The sequence below is a fragment of the Rhinoraja longicauda genome, chromosome 25 (assembly GCF_053455715.1).
Source record: "Rhinoraja longicauda isolate Sanriku21f chromosome 25, sRhiLon1.1, whole genome shotgun sequence".
Taxonomy (NCBI): Eukaryota; Metazoa; Chordata; class Chondrichthyes; order Rajiformes; family Arhynchobatidae; genus Rhinoraja; species Rhinoraja longicauda.
Genome location: NC_135977.1, coordinates 14397867 through 14423042, shown reverse-complemented (window position 1 = coordinate 14423042; position 25176 = coordinate 14397867). Strand labels below are relative to the sequence as shown.

Genomic DNA, 25176 nt, shown 5'->3' with positions numbered 1-25176 from the left:
CCTTCATCAGTCCTAAGAAAGAATTCCATTTGGCTTCTGTAGTTCTAATGATTGGCCACGATACAACCATTACCATCTTCAAGAACACCACAGCGCCTCCCAGGTATATTTTTGCCCAGAATACCACTAACCTATTTCTCTCATTTACTGTGCTTGCCTTGAAGCATAGTCATGATGATAAAATTTTATTTATTTAAGATCTACATGGTTACATTTTCAGTTCATATAGATAGAAAATACATTAATAAGAATGACATGAGAGACTGCAGGTGCTGGAATCTTCAGCAGTACTGGAGGAACTGAAATGTCAAGCAGCATCTGTGGAGGGAACGTGATTCTGCCTGACCCGCTGAGTTTCTCCAGCAGTCTGTTTTTGTGCTTTTAGGGTAATTAGGTAAAAATAGCTGCATAGGGCAATTCAGCTACAAGGAAGCAGACAGAGCACATTGAGAGGAATACACAGTCTCTGTGACCGAGTTATACCAATCAACTTCAAGGGTTCAATACAACCATGCTCTTCACTTACTAAAAAACTTTGCGAGCCTGATGTAAGTGGGTTCAATGTGTCCCAGAGACCGGAGGAAGTTCTTCAGCCCTGCCTCCTTATCTTGTTGATGCGTTGATTGCAGCTTCTCGAAGCTTACTTCCTGCATTGCAAGTTTATCAGCAAACTGCGAGAAAATTATTTTTTCGTTGAGTAAGGGCTGCAAAGACACTTGGCATTCAAGCTGGGAGAATGAAAACTGACTGCCCTTCTTTTGTTCTGGAGTAAATTTTAGGACGGAATACAGCTCCTGCAAACTTTTTGCATCTTCCACAGCATTGTGAGCATCATAACCTTTCTTAAGAAACACTTTCACTAATTCACTTTGCCTATAACTATTGACCTCTGACCTGGGAATAATGGCCCTGGCGAGCAAGAGAGTATCTAAGAATCCAGTTATACAACTGTCAAACTGCTCTTTCATGGAGAGCACTTGCAGAACTCGTAAAAGAATAGGAGCATCAAACTTCCAGATGTTATGCCCTATTATCAGAGGTGTGGCCAGGGACTGCAGGAAGTGGAGGAAAGCTTCCAAGGTGTCCTGAAGGCTGCTGGCCTGCACAGGTTCCCCTCGAAGGTACAGGACCCCGTCCAAGACTTGAAATCCAGTAATGGCAAACGCACCTTCCGAGATGGACTTACTAGGCAAGATGTACTTGTTAAAGATCTTCTCGCCACTCATTGCCGACAACTGCACAATGTCACAATTCTTTTCTGGAAGATATAATGATAAAGCACAACATTTCTTTCAGAGAAATTGATGGTATAGCAACAGTGAAGAGAACAACTGCGAAAGTAAACCAAGGATTGACTGAAGGAATTTAACTGTGACAGGTACAGTTAACACTTTGGCAAGATAAACTGGAACTAGGGCTCTGGAGATTGTTATAGAACAGAGAGACAAGAGGATTGTACCTATTTCTCTGAAAGTGGCAGCATAGGTAGACATGGTGAAGAAGGCCTTCATCGGGCGGGAAACTGAGTACAAAAGTTGGGACTTGATGCTACAACTGTACAAACATTTGGTTAGAGCACACTTAGAGTATTATGTAAAACACAGTGCTGGAATAACTCAGCATATCAGACAGCATTTGTGCCTGGAATGGATAGGAGACTTTTTGGGTCGGGACCCTTTTTCCAACTGATTGTGGTGGGGGAGGAGGCAGGGAAGACACCTAGAAAAGAGGTGATGGCAGGATAAAGCCAGGCAATTGATGTTGCAACAGGTGAGGGGGTTGGTTGGCAAACAGGTTGGAGTAAGTGGCTAGAGAGGAATAGGAAACAAAAGGGGAGAAGAGGAGTGAAATGTAAAGCGGGATATAGGGGAAAAGACGGGCAGGATATCGGAAGAAAGAGCTGTGCACCTGGGTGGGGAGGGGTTGGGGCAGAGGAAAGAGAGAATGGGTATGGGGGATATTACTTAAATTTGGAGAATTCAATGTTCAGTGTTAGGTTTTAGGCTACCCAAGTGGAATATGAGGTGCTGTGAGTACTGTGTGCAGTTCTAGTCACCAAGCTAAAGGAAGGATGTCATTAAAGTTAGGAAGGTGGAGAAAAGATTCTCAAGGATGTTACCAAGACTGAAGGCCTGGATTTACAAGAGACTGGATAGGCTGGGGCTTTTTTTGCTGGATCAATCAGATGCTGAGGGATGGTTAAGCAGGCTAGGACTATTCCTTGGAGTGCAGGAGGATGAGGGGCGATCTTATGGAGATGAACAAAATCACGAGAGAATGTACATATCTATGGGAGTGCACTGCAGACTGACTGGTGGATGGAATCCATTGGAACGTATTGTGGGATAGGAGAGAGACACTGAGAGAGTGGCGGAGAAGGGGGACAAGGATAGACTGCACAGAAGTGAGAAACATATAAACTGGAAGTAGACTGTGCCCTGACTAACGTACAGATAGATCGAGCAGAGAGTGAGATACAGTTAAGAGTGGCCTGCAGTGAGATATAATGGAGTGGCTGGGAAAGGGATACGATAGTGGTCTGGGAGTAAGATATGATGGAGCGGCAGGGAGTGCGATATGGTGGAGTGGCAGAGGAGTAGGATATGAAGGAGTGGCCGTGAGTAAGATTTATTGGAGTGGCAGGGGGAGAGGCTGGGAATGGGTCACGTAAGTTGATATGTGTGGTGGTTTCTCTTCTTTGGTTTACCCAATGGTGTCAATACTCTATCCCTCTCCTAGTTCATGCACTGCATCACATCTTCCACAGTCAACTAATTCTCACACTGATATAGCAGATGTGGTGGGGGGGAAATGATGTAGAGATTGGTTGTGATCTGGAATTCACCTAGTTAGTGCAACTGAAACCAGTCTCTTCTGTGAGAGGAGAGGGACGAGAGAGAAAGCAGGACTTTGGGGAAAGAGCTGGAAAATCAGGTGGACAAACTGAACTATGGAGAGCCAGCAACGAATGGATGGGATGAATGGCCTCCTATGCTGTAACAATCCCTGGGCTCTCAGCACCTATGGTTCATGCAGCAGCAGATGTGTGTTCATACATCTGTTACCTAGGCCTGTGGTTTCCAAGTCAAAGAACACCAGGGTCTCCTCTGTGCTCTGCTGAGGGCCATCCTGTCCACCACTGGGTATCTCAGCTCCAGACTCTCTCTGCATTGCATCTCCAGCTCCATCTTCTTTAACCTGCAGGAAGAGGACTCACTCATCAAACCAACTTTGGTCATGTTAATAAATAACTCTATAAATGGTGGTTAGATGTCCAGAACTTGTCTCACAGTCTGGAACCTGTGCACAGATGCTTACCTGAGAAGATGCCATCTCACTCCCAGTAGCTTTGCAGAATCTTACTGCAGGACCTGTAATTACAAAGCTCATGCTCAGAGATGACTCAGTATCCCTTTCACTTTCTTCTCACTTCACCCCTTATCCCTGAAAACTGCTCCGCGATGCTGGTCGAGGAATGCCCCAGCAAGCAGCGCTGAGTGAAACTTCTTTGCAAATTCACGAAACTGCCGCTGTGGGAAATGTGAAATAAACACAAGAAATGCTTGAAACACTCGAGAAGCCAGGCAGCACCGGTGGAGAGAGAACCACTTAATGTTTCAAATCCTGAACCCTTCATCTGAAACGTTAACTACTTCTCTATCAGCAGATGTGGCCTTGATCAATGTTGCACCAGGACCTGCGTGGTCTGTGTCCCCACATTGTTTTGTAGAATCATGGAGTGATACAGTGTGGAAAAAGGCCCTTCAGCACAACTTGCCCACACCGGCCAACATGTCCCAGCTTCACTCGTCCCACCTCCTGCATTTGGTCCATATCCCTCCAAACCTGTCCTATCCCTGTACCTGTCCAGCTGTTTCTTAAATGTTGGGATAGTCCCTGCCTCAACTACCTCCTCTAGCAGCTTGTTCCATACACCCACCACCCTTTGTGTGAAAAGGTCACCCCTCAGATTCCTATTAAATCACCTTCAACCTGTATCCTCTGGTCCTCGATTCACTCACTCCGGGCAAGAGACCCAATCCCATTCAAATTGCCAGTAACAACCATTTCTTAAACATGTCCACTTCCTGACCGGACGCTTGCCCGAATTGTAAGAGGAGTGGGAAGAGGCACAACAGACACGGGACATCCCGTCATCGTGATCTGGATTCAGGACCTGGTGTTTAGAGCCTTAACGAGGAGGGGTCAGGGGTTCAGAAGAGATCGAAGAGCAATTTCTTCACCCAGGGCAATTTCAATCCATGAGGTTGTGGAGCATCAGTCACTGAGAGAGATGGGCCGATTCGTCGATGTTTAACCAGTGCCACCTCAGTGACCGGTTACCAGGTCCCCGGGACCCCGTCCTTCACATCACCAGGAGCCCTGTGCTCCGGGCGGACGACAACACGGTCCCAATCCGGAGCGCAGTGAACGGGAGCACAACGTAAAACATGTGCTTCTGCTTCTGCTTCTGGTTGATTACTGCGCAAACACCTCATAAGTGGTTATCTCACGCAGGTCGGAGTGAGTAGAGTAGTGACAGTAGAGTAGTGGTTGTCCCTAGCTTGTTTCGCGGTGCACCGACCTATCCCGGGCACCCACCGTCCCGGGCACTCACCGTCCCGGGCACCCACCTCCCATGCACCCACCGTCCCATGCGCCCACCGTCCCGGGCACCCACCGTCCCATGCACCCACCGTCCCCCACAATCGAGTACTTACCCTGCCGCGCTCCCCGGACCTGTGCTCAGCTCGGATCACCGGCCGCCCGCTTCTCAGCTGAGACACGCCTGATGACTCAGTCGGGTTCCTTGTCAACAATGCAGCTCCAGGGACTTGTCCGGGCAGCGCTAGGCGGAGAGCGGTGGCGGAGACATCAATCCAGGGGCATCAAGGGGTTTGAGAAGGGAGATGGGGTGTGGGGTGGGGAGGAGTTTGTAGGGAGTGACGGGACCGAGAACAGGAAACTGAAATGTGTAAACCGCAGACACAAAATGCCGGAGTAATTCAGTCTGAAGAAGGGTCTCGACTCGAAACGCCACCCATTCCTTCTCCCCTGATCCGCTGAGTTGTGTTTCAGGCTCGGAGATGTGTTTCAGGCTCGGTCAGCCTCTGATCACTGACCTCGGTGTCCGGGATCGGGATGTTCCTGCCGCGGCTCCAAACTGGGTAGATGTGTGGGTGGGATAAAATGACCAGCGGTATAAGAATCACAAAGTGCTGGAGTAACTCAGCGGGTCGGGGTCGGGCAGCATCTCAGGAGAGAAGGAATGGGTGACGTTTCGGGTCTCGCACATTCCTTCTCTCCTGAGATGCTGCCCGACCCAATAGACAACAGGTGCAGGAGGAGGCCATTCGGCCCTTCGAGCCAGCACCGCCATTCAATGTGATCATGGCTGATCATTCTCAATCAGTACCCCGTTCCTGCCTTCTCCCCATACCCCCTGACTCCGCTATCCTTAAGAGCTCTATCCAGCTCTCTCTTGAATGCATTCAGAGAATTGGCCTCCACTGCCTTCTGAGGCAGAGAATGCCACAGATTCACAACTCTCTGACTGAAAAAGTTTGTCCTCATCCCAGTTCTAAATGGCCTACCCCTTATTCTTCAACTGTGGCCCGCTGAGTTACTCCAACATTGTGTGATACCTTCGATTTGTAACCAGCATCTGCAGTTATTTTCCTACACAGCAATATAAGAATGTTTTTCTCAAATAAACAAACATCTCTTAAAGTTCGTCGTTAGGGGGCTACAGACGAAATAATTTGCCAGAAGCCTGAGAAACACACAGTTCCGTTTAGTTTATTGTCACGTGTACCGAGGTTCAGTGAGCAGCTTTTGATGCATGCTATCCAGTCAGCGGGAAGCCAAACATGATTACAATCGAAACTCATTGCGGGCGGAAAGACTGGAGCGGCTAGGCTTCTATACACTGGAATTTAGAAGGATGAGAGGCGATCTTATTGAAACGTATAAGATTATTAAGGGGTTGGACATGTTAGAGGTAGGAAACATGTTCCCAATGTTGGGGAGTCCAGAACAAGGGGCCACAGTTTGAGAGCTAGATAGAGCTCTTAAGGATAGCGGAGTCAGGGGGTATGGGGAGAAGGCAGGAATGGGGTACTGATTGAGAATGATCAGCCATGATCACGAATGATCAGCCATGATCACATTGAATGGTGGTGCTGGCTCGAAGGGCCGAATGGCCTACTCCTGCACCTGTTGTCTATTGTCTAAATCACAAATGTACTGCCAAATTCGGTTCTAATTCCACCTACAAGTTTGCAGATGACTTTATGGTAGGGTTGCCAACTGTCCCATATTAGCCGGGACAGCCCGTATTTTGTGCTAAATTGGCTTGTCCCGTACAGGACCGTCCTTGCTTGTCCCGTATTAGGCCCAGGGGTTGCTGTAGGCCCGGACGCTGTAGGCCCGGACAGTGTAGGCCCGGACAGTGTAGGCCCGGAGGCCCGGACAGTGTAGGCCCGGAGGCCCGGGCGCTGCCCAACGGAGGTTGCGTGGCAACCCGCCTCCCGGCCCGGGCGGCCGCCATTGGTGGTGCGGGAGTACGTGGCCACTGGCTGGGTGAGGTCACGTGGTGCGCGGGGCGGTGACATCACCTTGTCCCGTATTTGGGAGTGCTATAGTTGGCACCCCTACTCTACAGTGGTGGCCTGAATCACAACAAGAGTACAGGAAGGAGATAAATAATTTAGTGACATGGTGTCAGGACAACAACATCTTCCTCAACGTCAGCAAGACCAAGGAGCTTGTTATTGACTTAAGGAAGCGTGGTGGCGTACATGCCTCAATCAGCATCAAGGGAGAGCTTCAAGTTCCTTGGAATAAATATTCCCAATGATCTGTCGTTGATCAACCACATTGATGCAACAGCCAGGAAAGGATTCCTCCTTTTAGAGGAGACTGAGGAAATTTGGCATTTTTCCAGTGACTCTGATAAACTTCTGCAGATGCACTGTAGAAAGCATACTGTCGGTAGAAAGCATACTGTCGGGATACATCAATCACAGCTTGGTTTGGGAATAGCTCTGCCCAAGAACAGAAGGAATTACAGAGAGTTGTGGATGGAGCCCAGTCCATCACACAGACCAGACTTCCCACCATTGACTCCATTAACACTTCACGCTGACTCGGAAAAGCAGCCAACTTAGTCAAAGACGTGTTCTACCCCAGTCATTCCTTCTCATATTCCTCTTATCTGGCAGAAGGTAAAGAAGCTTGAAAGCACGCTCCCCCAGATTCGGGAACAGCTTCGTTACCCTTTGTTACCAGGCTTCTGAAAGGCCCTTCCATAAACTGGGGTCTTGTTCAAGTCACCTGCTGAGGCCATAATTGAGTAATGTGTTCAGTTTTGATCACCCTGCTACAGGAAGAATGTTGTTAAGTTGGATAGAGTGCAGAGAAATTTTGCAATGATGCACCCAGGACTTGAAGGCAATAGCTATAGGGAGAGGTTGGATAGGCTCAAATTCCTTTGAACACAAAAGACTGAGTGATCATACAGAGGCATATCGAATCAGGAGGGGAATAGATTGGGGAAATACACAAATATTTTTTTAACTGGAATAGGGTAATCAAGAACCAGAGAACATTTAATGAGGGACACGAGGGGCAATTTTTTTTCACCCAGACGGTGGTGGGTATGTGGAACAAGCTGCCTGAGGAGGTATTAACAATATTTAAAGGACATTTGGAGTTAAATGGATGGGAAATATTTAGAGGTATATGGGCCAAATGGCGGGCAGGTGGGATTAGTTAGATGAGGCTGCTAGGGTCATATATATATATACAGCCGGAAACATAGGCGTGGGCCAAAGGGCCGGTTCGCATTTTATGTCACCATGATCAAAGTTATCGGGAGAATGGTTTCCTAAACACAGGAAGAAAACTACCACCTGTCAGACAGAGAGAGGCAATTCCTGCAAAGATGACGCAGGGATCAATGACTACAAAGAAAAGTGGGTTACTGGTGAATGATTCAAACGTTTACAAGATGCAGCAGCCAGGAAGGTAATAAACTCAGTGAAAAACGCTCTTTGGTCAACCCAAACCCTTGTTGATCTCTCAGCAGATGTCCGTTAGGGAATGTTGCCGACTGGCCCGCACTCCAGACTGCAGGAGTAGTCTGGAGCAGTAGTCTTGGCTGCTTGGTGCAGCCAATGCCAAAGCTCAAAGTGGGAGGATCACTGTCTAGGGTTCTTCCACTGCAGGACATTGGGGGGCAAGATATGGTTGAGACGTTCCTCAAACAAGGGCAGGGATGTCACCCCAGGGGGCCACATGAGTGGCAAAGTTGTTGAGTATAATTATGGTGTTTGGGAACACAACCAAATAGAACGCTAGCAGATGGTTGTATAGCCGTGGAGAATGTCAGAAACATTTTGCACAGTTCTTGTTTTGTACATATTTTTTAATTTTGAATAAACTTTATTTTGATTTTTTGTTAGTGCCCAGGCCCCAATACAGCGACTTATTCAAGAAACTCACCTCTGCTGCAAAACATTTGTTTTGTATGCTGTCCTCATCTGAGCCATAATTAAGAGATCAACTGGGCCCATGTGAGAGCCCAGGTACAGGTCAGGCACACAAGTCCCTCCAACAGAGTCTGCTCCTCCCACCCCTTCATCCTATCTGCAAGTTGCCAATATCCCTTGTACATTGCTTATTTATGTAAAATAATCATGTCTATTACAAATGATTGAAACAACTCATCTCATCCCATCCTTATCTCATCAGCTTGCTCTAAGTCTGTAAAATGTTCCTGTGTCATTGAATTAATACACCGTTGCAGGAGGCATTTTAAGGGGCGAATTCTGAGCTTATCGCCATTGTAATTTAAAAGAATTGTACTAAATATAACTACATAAAATTATGAGAGATATAGGTAGGGTAGACAGTTAGAACCTTTTTCCCAGGATGAAAATATCGAACACTAGAAGGCATAGCCTTTCGGTGAGGGGGCAATGTTTAACGGAGATGTGCAGGCAAGTTTTTTTTTACACAGAAGATGGTGAGTGTCTGGAACGTTCTGCCAGAGTGGTGATGGAAGCAGATATGACAGTGGCATTTAATACACTTTTGGATTGGCACATGGATATACAGGGAATGGGGGGATATGGATCATGTGCATATTTGGCACAGTCGTTGTGGTCCACAGGGCCTGTTCCTCTGTCGTACTGTTATTTGTGGTATGATGGTGGTGAGGAAAATCATTCTCCTGCCAGAGTGGTTGGGGTGTGGACCTTGGTTCCTGGGAGGGGAGTGGTGGCTGAAACGGTGCCCACATTTAGGCAGTGTCTGGGTGTGGGCTGGAGGGGCTGTGAGCCACCGGACCCCAGAGCCAGCACGGGAGGATGGGATTAGGCTGGAGCACTGTTCCTTGACAGGCTCGGACACAGACACAGCAGATGAATGGCCTTGTGCGTTCCTTACATTCTCATCACTCTGGATAATCCTCCACACGTCACACTGGCCTGGTCCCTGTTCTATTTACACTTTACTAGCAGACCCTGCCCGCTGCCAACTCTTGGTTTTGTGCTGGCACAAGAAGTTGCGGATATTCCTGGTGACCCTATTGATGTCTGATAAACCCAGGTTCCTGCTGGCTTGCATCAGGTTTCCCAGGCCCGACCTCCGGTTGCTGCAGTAAGCCAGCTCCAAGGTTTTCAGACTGATCCCTTCAAGGGCAAGTTTGTCTGCAACCAGGCGGGAAACCACTTTCTGGTTGATGAGAGTCTGCAGGGACATGCGGCATTGCAGCTGGGACAGAGTGAATTGGCTGTCCTCTGCCTGCTGCAAGCTGGGCTTCAGAGCCTCATACAGTCTCCGCAGGGCATGCTCATTGTAAACATCCAGCTTGCCAACCAAGGTACTCACTAATTGCTTCAGATGGAAGTTCCTCACCATCGACTTGGGGACAATTTTCTCGGCCAGCCACTGAATGTCCAAGAACCCGGAAATGCACTGGGCAAAGCGATCCTTCATGGACAGCGTCTCCAAAACTCTGCAAAGAGTTGGAGAGTCACGGGTCCAGATGCCATGTCCGGCCAACACAGGCATCTCCAGCTGCTGCAGGAAGTGGAGGAAAGAGTCCATGGCATACTGGAGGCTGCAGGCCGCCAGAGGTTCCCCATTGTGGTACAGGACCCCACCCACAGCCGAAAAGCCACGTGCAGTGGGCGCCAAGGTGGGCTTGCTGGGCATGACGTACTCGCTGAAGACCTTCTCGCCACTCACTGCTGAGAGTTGCACAATGTCATCATCTCCTATCAAAAATAAAACATGGTCAGAACACACTTGGCACATCTGGATTCACAGCTGGAGTCATCACTGCGCGTCGCTGATACGGGGAGCAGATGAAAGGATGACTGTGCGGCATGATGCTCTCTGTACGGGGAAAGTGGGCAACGGCATGGTGGATGGAATGTTAGTTCAGACACATGTAAAGTGGTGCATTTGAGAAGTTAAATCAGGGAAGGGTACACACAGTGAATGACTGGGCCCTGGAGCGTGTACCTTGGAGTACAAGTACATAGTGTCCTGAAAATGGAGACACAAGTTGACAAACAGGTGAAGCAGGTGTGTGGCTTGCCTGCTTTCATTGGATGGGGCAATGAGCACAAGAGTCAGGATATCATGTTACAGCTGTACGAGATGTTGGTCAGGCCACACCTGAAATATTGTAAACATTTCTGGTCTTCATACAATTGAAAGGATGTGATGAAGCTAAAGAGGGTGCCGAGAAAATTCACAAGAATTTTGCCAAGACTGGAGGATTTAAGTTATACAGACTGGATAGGCTAGGACAGACCGTCTGAAAAAGGTTCTCGACCCAAAACGTTACCGATTCCTTTTCCTCAGAGATGCTGCCTGACCTGCTGAGTTACCCCAGCATTTTATGTCTGGATGGGCTGGGATATTTTCAAGTGAAGGAGGCTGAGGGCCATAGTTAAGCTGGATTGTCACCATTTTTTCCCCAGGATAGGGGAGTTTAAAAATAGAGAACATGAGTTTAAAGTGAGAAAGAAAGAATGAAAGGGTGACCTCTGGGGCAGGTATTTCCAAACAGTGGGGGGTGTGTATAATGATCTGTAAGAGGAAGTGTTAGAGGTACTACAGCAGGGGGTGATTGATACCAGCTGTGCCGCACATAGGTGGAGGAGGAAGCTAATCATTTTCAACTATAAACTCACCCACATTGGTGGTCTTGACCTGGAAGAAGACCACAGGATGGCCTCGCAGCTTCTGACACTGCCACATTCCCGATGGCCCCTCCTGACACCAATCCCCATTCACCCGACCAGAACCGTTGTTTGCTTTGTGACCAGTTGGATCTTTGCTGCTCTTGGGATGCAACGGCACAGCGGTCGTCTCAGAGGATTCCGCAAACTGACCGAGAAACACAGCACAAAGTCACACCTTGTAACCCAACGACAGTGATCCCCAACACCCTGGGACAGCAGGGAACTCCTAAAACCTGGGACAGCAGTGAACCCCGAACCCCGGGACAGCAGTGAACCCCGAACCCCGGGACAAGCAGTGAATCCCCAAACCCCAGGACAAGCAGTGAATCCCCAAACCCCAGGACAAGCAGTGAATCCCCAAACCCCAGGACAGCAGTGAATCCCCAAACCCCGGGACAGCAGTGAATCCCCAAACCCCAGGACAGCAGTGAATCCCCAAACCCCAGGACAAGCAGTGAATCCCCAAACCCCGGGACAGCAGTGAACCCCAAAACACCAGTGAACCCCGAACCCTGGGGTTTTTCATATTGTGGAGATGAGGAACGCAGAGCCAGATCTATCTTATTTGTTTGCTTGGGCCACTGGACTTTGCATGGGCTTTGCAACCTTGTGTGCTAGGTTAATCACTTGCTTGAGGCTACGTGTGCCTGGTGCGGCTCGGCCGCGGGACGTTTCAGTGCCCGGTGCGGCTCGGCCGCTGGACTTAACATTGCCCGGTGCGGCTCGGCCGTGGGACGTTTCAGTGCCCGGTGCGGCTCGGCCGCGGGACGTTTCGGTGCCCGGTGCGGCTCGGCCGCTGGACTTAACATCGCCCGGTGCGGCCGCGGGACGTTTCGGTGCCCAGGGCGGCTCGGCCGCGGGGCCTTGGGGGGACTGTGCGTGTCGTTTGCCTCGCTAGGGGTCGAGCTGCCTGTCCGTGGGTGCGGGGGGAAGAGAGGGGAAGTTTTGTTGCCTCCATCACAGTGAGGGGGTGTTTGGAGTCACTGTGATGGATGTAAAAAGCCGAGTGACAATAAAGTGTTGTTATGTTATGTTATGTTATGTTATGTTACGTAACCACAAAAATGCTGAACTTGCTAAAGCTAGTAGTAATCAGTAGCCCAAACCACAGAATGTCCCAGCTCGTCTTCAGAGGAGAAAAACACAATATATAAGAACAAAAACAGTAAACAGACATGCCGGCTAAACCTTGAGTAACAGCATGTTAGGGCCTTATAAGGGAAAACTGACTATGTTCCAATAACTGATTGGTTGTAATAAACTGTAAATTTTGGAGTTTTGGGGAATAAAGTAAGCATGATTCTAGGGGCTGGTGTGACACGTTTCCACTGGCCCCGGAGTCCACGACTCTGTGTGTGCTTTTAGAAACCTGTCTACGAGATCTCTAATAAACTATGGATAGGTGAGGTCTGTGCCGACTCTGATTATTATCAACCAACTGACCGGGAACGCAAACTCGACAATATAAAACCCCAGAGTTTATATTGTGGAGTACACAATAGTGCGCTTCCATATGCACTATATGGAGCACACTCTATTTCTAGCCAGAACTATACCAAGTTGACCTGTTGGGCCCATTCCTTCGTTGGGTTCCCATTGTGACATGGGAAAATCGTGTTTGTTCTTTAAAATAAACTAGACCGTGGACCCGTTGGGGCCCAAACCTCTCCTCCCCCACTCCCCCCCCCACCCCTCCCCCCACTCCACCCCCTTCAACCCCATCCTTCCTCCCTCCCTCCTCCCCCCTAGGAGATAGATTTTAACTTAAAAATGTGAATAACTAAAAATATAACACCAATTTCAATGAAACTCCTTCCATTAGCACCAAAGGGACGACGATAAGGTGGGCCTAAAATTGTGGTTAAAATCCTCTCTTGGAGATGCTCGAGACTGTGCCCTCATTCAGCAGCATCGTCAGCTCGACTGCAGTTGCTTTGAACGGGAAGAAACCGCTCCCCCCACGTGGGACCCGGACCAATCGGGCGTCGAGCGGGTGGTCGGAGCCAATCATTCAACCTGACGTGGGGATCCAGGCCAATCGGGCGTCGAGCGGGAGGTTGTAGCCAATCAATGGACTCCACGTGGGAGTGAACGGCAGGAGCAAATCAGGATGCGCCGGCGACCAATCAGAGCAGGGAACGTCAGCACTCCGCCCCACGTGGGAGCTGGACCAATCGGGCGTCAAGCGGGAGGTCGGAACCAATCAATGGACTCCACATGGGGATGAGCGGCAGGAGCAAATTAGGACGCACCGGCGACCAATCAGTGCAGGGAGCGCCAGCGCTCCCCCCCCTCCCCCCCCCACGTGGGACCCAGACCAATTGGGCGTCGAGATTGTGGTCGGAGCTGAAGACAACATGGCAACCCTCCCCCAACTGCGTCGCACCGGAGCTGAATACTAAATGGAAACCCTCCCCCAACCGCGCACGCACGGATCTGGCGGCCATCCGTTGGGCCCAAAGCTCTCCTGCATTAGTGTAGCACTCTCCCCTCCCCGACTCCCCCCCCTTCCCGTCCCCCCACTCACCCACTCCATCCCCCCGCAACCCATCTTTTCACCCCCTCCCCCCTCACCCACCATCCCCCCTCAACCCCCCTTATCCCCCCTCCTCCCCACACTCACCCACTCCATCCCCCCTCCCCCCCAATCCACCATCCCCCCTCAACCCCCCTTATCCCCCCTCCTCCCCACACTCACCCACTCCATCCCCCCTCCCCCCCACTCACCCACTGCATCCCCCTCCCCCCTCACCCACTCCATCCCCATTCACCCACTCCATCCTCCCACCCCTCACCCACTCCATCCTCCCACCCCCCACCCACTCCATCCTCCCACCCCTCACCCACTCCATCCTCCCACCCCTCACCCACTCCATCCTCCCGCCCCTCACCCACTCCATCCTCCCACCCCTCACCCACTCCATCCTCCCACCCCCCACCCACTCCATCCTCCCACCCCTCACCCACTCCATCCTCCCACCCCTCACCCACTCCATCCTCCCACCCCTCACCCACTCCATCCTCCCACCCCTCACCCACTCCATCCTCCCACCCCCCACCCACTCCATCCTCCCACCCCTCTCTCCCCTCCCCCACTCACTGCACCCCACCTCCCCCCTCACTCCATCCCCCCTCCCTCCTCGTTTTCTTAACTTTAAAAAAAATGTAAATGTGAGCACTATTGAAGGACTTTTTTTTGAAAGAATGAAATAAACGAAACTTTTTTTTCCTCTTTAAGCTAAACTGTTTTTTAAATGAGAAAATTCTACGCCCCTCATTGGCCGCCACTACCGTCACTCTGGCGTGTCCCGTCCCATCCCCCATTGGTCGTGCCCCCCCCCCCCCCCTCCCATTGTAACGTCACACGCTGAACCTTGCCAAGTTTCAGTTTAATAAGCAAATTAATGAACTTTAAAATCTCTCTAACTTTAAAAACCTAAGACTAATTTGAATGAAATTTGGATGAAAGAGTCCCTGGTGAGTAAGGTGGTCCTAAAATTGTCGTGCTATGGGTGACGGGGCACAAATACGGTTAACGGCCAAACGAATTAACCTCAGCCAAACAAACACGATCCCTCAGAGCCACACAGAGTTTTAGTGATATATAGATGACTGTGTATAAAGTATACACGTTCATTATACAGTACACACCGTACGTTGGCTGCAGTTATATGATTTCGCAACTTGGTGGAAAAAAGCAGGGATTCCTCACCATGATGCCACTATCCTCGCTGTCACCGGACGAGATTATCATTGCCTCTGTGAAGAAATAATTGTATATTTTGAGCTGCGGACTCGTTTTTTAAACTTCTCTGAATATATTTAACTGTAAATAAATTTAAGCTGAAATGAGTCCAGGGCTCCCAAAGGAACATCAACTGTTAAAATCACCCCCGATTCCTATTTACAATCGGAAGTAACTGCACATGGGACTCCTATTACCATAGTATATACTGACGTTTGTCCAAGTAAGTTGTTACATCCATGCGTAGGAAAATAACTGAAGAAGGGTCTCGACCCGAAACGTCGCCCATTCCTTCTCTCCTGAGATGCTGCCAGACTCGCTGAGTTACTCCAGCATTTTGTGTCTACCTATTACACCCACGCAGTGGTTTGAGAAGGGTCTCGACCCGAAACGTCGCCCATTCCTCCTATCCAGAGATGCTGCCTGTCCCGCTGAGCATTTGATGTCTATCAGTGGTTTTAATCATTGTAATTGGGAGAACACACTGCATTGTTATTAATGTGAATTATTTGGCCAGGTTTTCCAATTACCTCAGAACAAATGAGTAGATCAAATGTATGACTCTATATAAATGTGGGCAGGTGGGACTAGTGTAGATGGGGCATCTTAGTCGATGGGGCAAGGGCAAGTTGAGCCAAAGGGCCTGTCTCTATGACTCATTAACTCTTTTCTGTTGAAATAAGAGAATAGAAAAATCAAAAGAGAGGACGTGTATGCATCTGGTGCCTTTTCCATCCACTGTCCTCACAATATTTCATGGTTAATTGCATTTTTGTCGCCTAGGCTATTGGGTGACCTAACATCATAGGCCTTTTCAGCCTGGAAGATGCAAGTAGCCCTGGAGATATAGGGGGTGGTGTGATGTCACGGGACAAGTGGTTCTCCCTCACATGAGCTTGCACTCCAAATTGGGAGCACTGTAAGAAATTACCTTCCCAGGGTTTAATTTTAACACTCACATAGAAACCGACACGTCAATCCAGCACCTCCATTATGACCATCAATCACCCATCTCTACCATCTCACTTCTCAGCACTTGGTGATAGAAAACCATGCTCATTATTGTCTTTTTAAAGGCCCATGGATTTTCAGCGCTCACTGTTCGGAGTTCACTGGAACTGTGGAAGGTGAGATGCCCAAATCCTGGCATTGGAGTGAAGTGGGTTGTCAGGGTCTTTGAAAGGAGGGTTAGGATCTTCTCGATCTTGTCTGTTGCCTACACATCATTAAGCGACATGATCCTGGCTGGGGAATGAGTTGAGTTGAGGGAGGATCACACTGCTCTGTGGAGGTGATCCAAAAGGGAGCAAGGGTGGTGTGGACGGTGCTCTCTCAGGTCTGAACTCGACAACATCAGCTAGGTCCTCAGCAACCCACAGACTGAGAACAGCTGGGATGAGTTGCACCGGGGACATCCAGAGAGGGAAGGCCAGCGACAACCGTCAGTCAACATGAAGAGGGCACCAGAGTTGGGGGAGGAGATCGCCATGGGTGGGAGATCAGCAGAGGTGGGGGGGGAGAGGCTGCCAGAGGTGGGGGGAGAGGTCGCCAGAAGTGGGAGGGAAAGATCACCAGAGGTTGGGAGAGGCTGGCAGGGGTGGGGGAAGAGGTCACCAGAGGTGGGGGGGAGAGGTTGTCAGAGGTTGGGGGAGAGGTCGCCAGAGGTGGGAGGTTGCCAGAGGTGGTGGTGAGAGGTCGCCAGAGGTGGGGGTGAGAGTTCGCCAGAGGTGGGGGTGAGAGTTCGCCAGAGGTGGGGGTGAGAGGTCGCCAGAGGTGGGGTGAGAGGTCACCAGAGGTTGGGGGAGAGGTCGTCAGAGGTTGGTGGAGAGGTCACCAGAGGTGGGGGGCGGATAGAGGTCTGTGAAGAGACCTCCTGTGAAGATGAAAGATAAAGATAGCAAGGTTCGGGAACCTTGGATAACAAGAGATGTTGGAAGTTTGGTCAAATATAGAAGGAAGCATCTGTGGGGTTGGGGTTGAAATTGGACAACTTGGAGAATTTTACCAAGTACTTAACCTGTGTTTCCCCCCCGCCCCCCGCCCTGGATATCCTTATAGAACTTCCAATGGTTTACTTCTTAACCTTGCACAGTGACCCTGCATAGAACGGACTGGAAATGCTCAATGTTGTTACACTGCAATTAGCAAGGTTGCATCCTGACCTGCCGCAGGTTGCTGCGATTCATCGCCTTTGGCACTGGAAATGTTGAGGATGACGTTCTCTGTGGTAGTTGATGAGGGGAGCTGGGGTGCTGTTTCGCTCACACTATAGTCGTGATCACTGGAACGGGGCTGTGGCTGGCTATCTGGTGCACTTTTCCCATCCACTGAAACAGAACTTTCAACTTGTACTTTTTTGGAAGCTTCCTGGGTAAAACAAAAAGGACAGTTGTTGAGCATTTGGCAGAACCTCTGGCCTTCCAAACTCATTTTGGCCAGTTACCCCCCCCCCCCCCCACCACTCTTCTAATCCATTAAAGTATTAAAGTTTCCCTCCCAATCCTTCATGGTCAATAGATTGGTGAGCTTTCTTTCTCTTTGTTCTATAAATCTCAAAAATAAAGCCCGGCAAGGGGTGTCAGGCCAGTCTGCTGCCTGCCCCAGTCTTGCTCCATACACAGGTGCTACTTATCAAGAGTTTTGGACAAGACTGTGGGCGATACTCCACCCACTCTCCCAAATGACACAAAGACCCAAAGACATCAACCTCAATGATGATCTGATGAGTTATCTGATACATTCCAGCAACATCACCATATTGAGGGAGTGCAGATAATCTGCTATAATGCGTGTTTTCAGAACATGGATTTGACACAACCCAAGTGATGAATTAAGGAACATTATTTCCATTAGATAGACACAAAGTGCTGGAGTAATTCAGCAGGACAGGCAGCATCTCTGGAGAAAAAAGATGGCCGACGTTTCGGGTTGGGACCTTTCTTCAGACTCAAGTCTTCTTCAGAGTCCAGACTTCTGTCTGAAGAAGGGTCCCAGCCTGGAACGTCACCCATCTTTTTTCTCCAGAGATGCTGCCTGACCCTCTGAGTCACTCCAGCACTTTGTGTCTACCTTCGGCATACACCAGCATCTACACATTACTTCCATCACACAGGCCAAAGTGGCAATTTTGATAGAGAATTGGAGGATCACTTGAAAGTTGTCTTGGAGACTGACTGGAAGAAATAATAACTGCCTTGCAAAAGTAAACAGTCTAGGGGAAAAAAAAATCTCCCGGCAATAATCAGATACCATTGTCTCTTAAGAACACAGTCTGTCATTTACACCACAGGCAGTCATAGATATTGACAAGCAATCACTTCTATTGACACGTGCAATGTGATTCTATTAAAACAATGTCACATTCCACTTCTTGTATTTTTACAAAAAATACAGCCGGCATCCACTCCATTGTGGCAGGAGAGATGAAGTGGACATTTGCAATGAATTTAGAAACAGCTCACAATTGAATCTGACTTGACTTATTTCCCCTATTGAAATATTGTCCACTCTGAGCTTTCACTTTGCCCTAAATGTAACAACACGGAGAGATGCCATCGGTAACATACCAATGAAATCAGTTTCCAATCCCAATTTACCAGTGGAGGCTCTTCATTTTCTGGATCTTTCGATTCCTCTCTCTTCTCCTCCTCAGTTTCTGGGTTTTTCACTCCCTCTCCCTGTTCTGTAAACAACAAAAGACTTTTAGACCTGAGGGCTTAGCAGAAACAAGCATCTCATTTCCAAAATGCTACCAGCTGCCCCCGATGTGCCTCATTCAGTAGAACCCTGGGCAAGGAACATCACGGTAGACAACACTTGAGGAAACACTAGTGTAAGAAAATAACTGCAGATGCTGGTACAAATCGAAGGTATTTATTTCACAAAATGCTGGAATAACTCAGCAGATATTTTGCTTGGGCAGCTTGCAGCCCAGCGGTTTGAACATTGACTTCTCCAACTTTAGATAGTTCCTCTGTCCCTCTGTTCTCCTCACCCTTCCCAGTTCTCCCTCTATCCTCCTGTCTCCACCTATATCCCTCCTTTGTCCCGCCCCCCTGACATCAGTCTGAAGAAGGGTCTCGACCCGAAACGTCACCCATTCCTTCTCTCCCGAGATGCTGCCTGACCTGCTGAGTTACTCCAGCATTTTATGTAATAAATACCTTGAGGAAACACTGGTAACCCAAGGCACGCAACAAGTTAATACCACTTAGCAATGTCAGGGTAAATGTGCATGGACTGGTAACAAAGAATACCTTCTCTACCTTGTCCCAGCAAACACCACTGGTGCACGCACACACACACAAGAAGTAGTCAGGAATACCATCTTTCAGCTGCTCCACCTTCCTGCCCCAGATCAAGGCCCTCAGCATTCAATGGTCTCAAAGGACTCTCACCTCCTATGTGGAAATGACTCCCTCATCTCAATGTTAATTATCCAACCTCTTTGGTCTGGTCTGGATCCTCCCGCCATTACCTGCTCTGACCTTGTGCTTCAACAATGTCTTCGTAAAGTCTTCCAAAGGGTCCCGGATCTGAAACGTTAACCATTTCTCTTTATACCTGAGGAAGGGTCTCAACTCGAAACGGCACCTATTCCTTTTATCATTTCAGGCATGCCTGACCAGCTGAGATAGCCCGGCTGTTTGTGTCTATCTTCCATAGCTACCTTTACATGCTGACTCCCAGCATTTCTTGTTTTCAGTTGAAGATATCTGATAGCTGCAGTTATTTTTGGTGTTTGTTTCTTGTAGCTCTGTTGGGCAGTGATCTCGCTGAGATTCAGGCTAATGTTCTCTGCCCACCAACAATAATGCATCACAAGGTTCTTGACGTTGGAGGACTGTATGTATCCGAGTGCTGGACATTCCACTCCAAATGGATCAACCATCATTACCCCTCATCTGGCATCATCCATCAGCACGCTCACCTCAGCCAGCTCCCCCTCCCACCACACCCAAGGTTTCCCACATCATTACTTACCTCTTTTGAGGGGGAAGGTACCGAGTAGATTCTTTACTTCCAGAGTGCATTCCCTTAATTCCATTGAGGTGACCTCCTCGCTCGTGTCGAAGGGCACAGCCTGCCCCAAGACCATCAGGCCTGATCTAATCAGCTCAGACATCGATATCATCTCGTTATTAGTGCCAAACTTCAGCATAAAGTCGGCCAGCTTGTGGCCAGCTCTCATCCTTTGCAACGTTTGCTCTGTTTGTCTCAGCCTGTTGGCCAGTTTGTGTCGTTTCAGCTTGCACATAGCCTCCAATTCCCTCGTCAAGCTGCATCCTTGATAAATGATTTTTTGCTGGGTGATGAAAGCCTGACGTTTCACTGAAGCTCCAATTTCATCTCTCATCAAGTCCAGTCTTTCTTTCAGGGTCATCAGTTCTGAGTGACTGTCGGCAAATCTAGTGTATGTTTCCTGTGTCGCGTCCACCATTTGTTTCAACACCTCGCCCTCCTGTCGAACCTCCTGCTTAATGTCATGATAAAGGTGGCCTTGGGGGATGTGGTGAAGCAGCAGGCACTTGCAGCAGACGCTGGTTGAACACGTCTTGCAGAAAAAGCTGAAAATAAATCAGGAAAAGACAGATCAACATGGTGAAAGAGAGATGCAACCTCAACAATCTGCTGCGAGAAGTTTAAGAGATGCCACCGTATACTCGAACAAACTTTTACAGATGTCGTGCAGAAGGTATCCCGACCGGTTGCAGCAAGGCCTATCTGGCAATTCCAATGCACAGCAACACAACATGCTGCAAAGAATAGTGGATTCAGCCTGGTCCATCACAAGTAAAACATTCTCCTCCATCGAAAGCATCTACACCTGGCACTGCAACATCTATCATCAAGGATCCCCTCCATCTGAGCTATGCCCTCTTCTCACTGTCATGGTTGGGTACGAGGTGCAGAAGCCCGAAGACCAACATGACCAGATTCAGGAACATCTACTTTCCTACAGCCATCATGTTTTTGAACACAACTGCACAACCCAAATTCTACCTCGGCGATGGAACACCACAGGCCGGCCACCTCTTGCACCACCATGCATTTGTTTTCTGATTGTGTTTTGCATTAATATTTTTTTTTCAAGTCTTTTTTTAAAAATGTCATATAATTTATGTGTAATTTCTGTTTTTGTATGTTGTCAGAATTGATGCAACTGCCATCTTCTGAATCCAGCGAAAACACTCGAACTCCAAGGGAATACAACTTGGATCATTTACCAAACTGCGTGACTGAATGGGGAGGCCGATTTTACCTGATCTGTTGGTCCTTGTGTTCTGGACAAACGGCCTGCTTCTCGTGCATTGATAAAATGGCAAATTCCTCGCAGCTGAGGGCCTTCAGGTTTTCCAGGGACTTCACCGTGTGTCCGTGCTTCTCAGTCAACAGCTGATGGCCATGGAAGCATTTCCGGCACAAGAACTGATCACACGTGAAACACAGGCAAGTGGCAGGCTCTTCACTGCCACATGCCTGGCAAAGATTGCACCAGATGCCCAGCCCGGAATCAATCCTCTGCCGCAGCTGCACTTTGCTCACCAGGTTGGCCAGCAGTGTGTTGTCTTGTACCTTGGTGATGTTCCCATCTGTGGGGGCACTGCAGATGGGACAGGTGGCAAAGTCCTGCCCCGCCCACACATTCTGCAGGCACTCCAGGCAGACACTGTGCAGGCATGGAAGCAGCTTGGGACTCCTCAGCTGGTTACAGCAAACTCCACACATCACACTTTCATCTGACAAAGTGGCAACTGATCCAGGTTCCATCGCCTTAATTCAGAAGAAGAAAATAATTAAACACATCGCATTTCAACAATGAGTACAAAGGTTGTTTTGGCAACCATAACTGATATCATTGTAAAGTTTAAAAATCACAGGGCTTGTTCTCTCAGCCTGGCTTTCCCAGAGTCAGACTGCCTGCTTTATTTCTCAGCATTTGGTCCACTCACTTGATGTGGAGGTGTCATTTTCCTGGACAAATTAGGTTGGACGGCACTGTAACATAGCAGTAAGGTTGCTGCCCTACAGCGCCACAGATCCAGGTTTGATGCCGACTACAGGTCCTATCTGTAAGGAGTTTGTACGTTCTCCCTGTGACTGCATGAATTTTCTCCAGATGCTCTGGTTTCCTCCCATATTCCAAAGATGCAAAGGATTGTAGGTTAATTGGCATCTGTAAATTGCACCTCATGCATAGGATGAGAAACTGGGATAAATCATAGATCTAGCATACACGGGTGGTCGTTGTTCAGCACAGATTTGGTTGGCCTCAGGACCTATTTCCACGCTGTATCTCTAAACTAAAGTCTCAAAATGAGGGGTTGGCCATACCACTGCGAAGAAAGTGCTGGCCTTCAGGGTTGCTCAATCCAGCCAGTTCACCTTGTAACCATCTCCTGAATTTCAATAAGATCAGCTAGCATCCTTTAGACTCCAAGAAATCCAGTCACAGTTGATCCAATCTCGATGGCAAAGTTGCCATTGCTGTTCTATGTACTTCCCTCTCTAGCAGGTGACATTCTTCTTCAGGCCAATCCCTGTACACAATACCTTACCGGTGCGTTTACAATGACAATTTTATTCCTGTACTCAAATCCTCTCTATATATATCCAACAATGATGAGAAGGCCTACCGGGAGGAGGTGGCTGATCTGGCACTCTGGTGTCAGAACAATAGCCTCCTCTTGAATGTCACTAAAACAAAGGAGCTGATTGTGGACTTCAGAAGGGCTAAACATCCAAGGACGTACACGCCACTGGAGATAAATGGGTCTATTGTGGATAGGGTGAGCAGTTTTAAATACTTGGGAGTCCGCATCGCAGAGGATCTGACGTGGGCAACGCACATTGCTGCACTGGTGGGTAAGGCTAAGCAGCGCCTTTACCACCTTAGACAACTGAGGAAATTCAGAGTGTCTCTGAGGATCCTTCATTGCTTCTACTCTGGGGCTGTAGAGAGCATCCTGTCCGGCAACATTACAGTCTGGTTTGGGAACAGCTCTGCCCAGGACAGGATGGCCCTGCAGAGAGTAGTGCGTTCGGCAGAACGCACCATGGGAACTACACTCGTCCCCCTGCAGGACCTATACATCAGGAGGTGCAGATCCAGAGCAAGCAAGATCATGAGGGACCCCTGCCACCTCAGTAACGGACTGTTCCAGATGCTACGATCAGGCAAACGCCTCTGCTGTCACGCTGTGAAAACAGAGAGGATAAGACGGAGTTTCTTCCCACAGGCCATCAGGACTGTCAACTTTTATAACCCCAGAGACTAAATTTTTGTCGACACTAATAGTAACTTATTAACTTTATTTATATGCTGTAACTGTAATTCTTTTTGTGCACAACCCGCAGGCATTGCCACTTTCATTTCACTGCACATCATGTATGTGTATGTGACAAATAAATTTGACTTGACTTGAGGAAGGCCACCATCCCGTTTGTCTTCATAATCTCCTGCTAAATGTTACCTTCAGTCACATATGCACCAGGACACCCAGGTCACTGAGCATCTCATATAACATATACCTCAGTCTGTATCACCACCATTCTTTTCCCCTCCCCCTGCAAATACTGCTTGCCTCACTGTTCACCCAACAGGTTGTTTGTTACCTCATAACCTATAACCCAGTGGGTTGAATTTTCCACGTTCTGGTAACCCTCACCTCTGTGTTCCTCCTGATCCCCTGCCTAATTTTGTTCAGTTTCACCTACCCATTGCCCAATTCCATCCCCTCCTCTTCCTGGTTCCATCCACTCACAAGCCACTCATTTCACCCACGACCCCCTCTCCCATTTAAATCTATCTGCCCTTCACCTCTTCCCTGATGGTTACCATCTTTGCCCCTCCTCGGTCCACCAACCACCCACTGCTATCCCACACCTCCACCGCCTATGTGCTCCCCCCCCCCCCCCCCCCCCCCCCGCCCTCCCTTCCCTCAGTCCTAAATACAGCGACTCAGACCAGTTTGTCATGTACACGTACCAGGGCGCAATGAAATTCCTTGTTTACAGGAATGACATGGCAATACAATGGTAGATACAACGATAAATAAATAAATAATCCCCCCTCCTTCCCCGAGGGCTTCTGGTGGAGACAGGCGTCCCCCGGAGGAGGGGACAGAACTGTCAACTCCAGTCTCTGATATTGCGGAGAGCAGAGGCCTAGAGCTGGCAGCGGGGGGGGGGGGGGGGGGTGGCGGGCACTTACCGAGGGGAGGGGAGGGGGACTGCGGCTCCCTGTGGCTCGGTCTCTGGACGTCCCGGACAAGTGATGCAGCGGTGGAGTTGCTGCTTTACAGCCAGAGGCCCGGGTTCGATCCCGACTCCAGGCGCTGTCTGTGTGGAGTTTGTATCTTCACCCTGGGACCGGATCCGGTTTCCTCGCACATTCCAAAGACGGACAGGTTTTGTAGGTTAATTCGTTTCTGTAAATTGTCAAAATAAAATTGTCCCCTGTGTGCATGAGAGTGGACACGGAGTATACGCTGGTCGGCGCCGCCTTCGATGGGCCGAAAGGCCTGTTTCCGCGTTGTGTCCCTGATTTCACAGGGATATGAAAGTGAAAGGAAAGGAAAGGAAAGGAAAGGCTGGCGCTCGTCCGCCCGCCGACCTCTGCTGTCATAACTCGACTTCCCCCACAGCTGGACTCCCCACAGCTGGCTACTCCCCAGCCCCTGCCTCCACAGCTGGACCCCCCACAGCTGGCTACTCCCCAGCCCCCACAGCTGGACTCCCCAGCCCCCACAGCGGGACCCCCCAGCCACAGCGGGACCCCCCAGCCACAGCTGGACTCCCCAGCCACAGCTGGACTCCCCAGCCCCTGCCCCCACAGCTGGCTACTCCCCAGCCCCTACAGCTGGCCCCTGCCCCCACAGCTGGACTCCCAACTGCTGGCTACTCCCCAGCCCCTGCCCCCACAGCTGGCTACTCATCAGCCCCTGCCCCCACAGCTGGACTCCCCACAGCTGGCTACTCCCCAGCTGCTGCCCCCCCCCCCCCCCCCCCCCACAGCTGGCTGCTCCCCGGCCGCTGCCCCCACAGCTGGCCACTCATCGGTCGCTGCCCCCACAGCTGGGCTCCCCACAGCTGGCTACTCCCCGGCCGCTGCCCCCACAGCTGGCTACTCCCAGGCCGCTGCCCCCACAGCTGGCTACTCCCCAGCCG

General features: G+C 49.6%; 2 protein-coding genes across 2 annotated transcripts; both read right to left on the bottom strand.

The window, feature by feature from the left end:
- Positions 1-199: 199 nt before the first annotated feature.
- LOC144605734 (protein PML-like) lies at positions 200-5194 on the bottom strand. Its single transcript, XM_078421248.1, has 4 exons — positions 4722-5194; positions 3319-3371; positions 3066-3198; positions 200-1258 (listed from the first exon to the last, which is right to left on the bottom strand). Exons 2-4 carry the CDS (start codon positions 3331-3333, stop codon positions 519-521), a joined length of 888 nt encoding a protein of 295 aa, XP_078277374.1. The 5' UTR covers positions 3334-3371; positions 4722-5194; the 3' UTR covers positions 200-518.
- A 3169-nt stretch (positions 5195-8363) lies between these two features.
- On the bottom strand, positions 8364-24642 carry LOC144605919 (protein PML-like). Its single transcript, XM_078421591.1, has 8 exons — positions 24221-24642; positions 21269-21780; positions 19990-20573; positions 18573-18688; positions 17169-17373; positions 14974-15020; positions 11211-11406; positions 8364-10283 (listed from the first exon to the last, which is right to left on the bottom strand). The coding sequence occupies exons 2-8, from the start codon at positions 21775-21777 to the stop codon at positions 9508-9510; spliced, it is 2433 nt and encodes an 810-aa protein (XP_078277717.1). The 5' UTR covers positions 21778-21780; positions 24221-24642; the 3' UTR covers positions 8364-9507.
- Between the last annotated feature and the right edge of the window lie 534 nt (positions 24643-25176).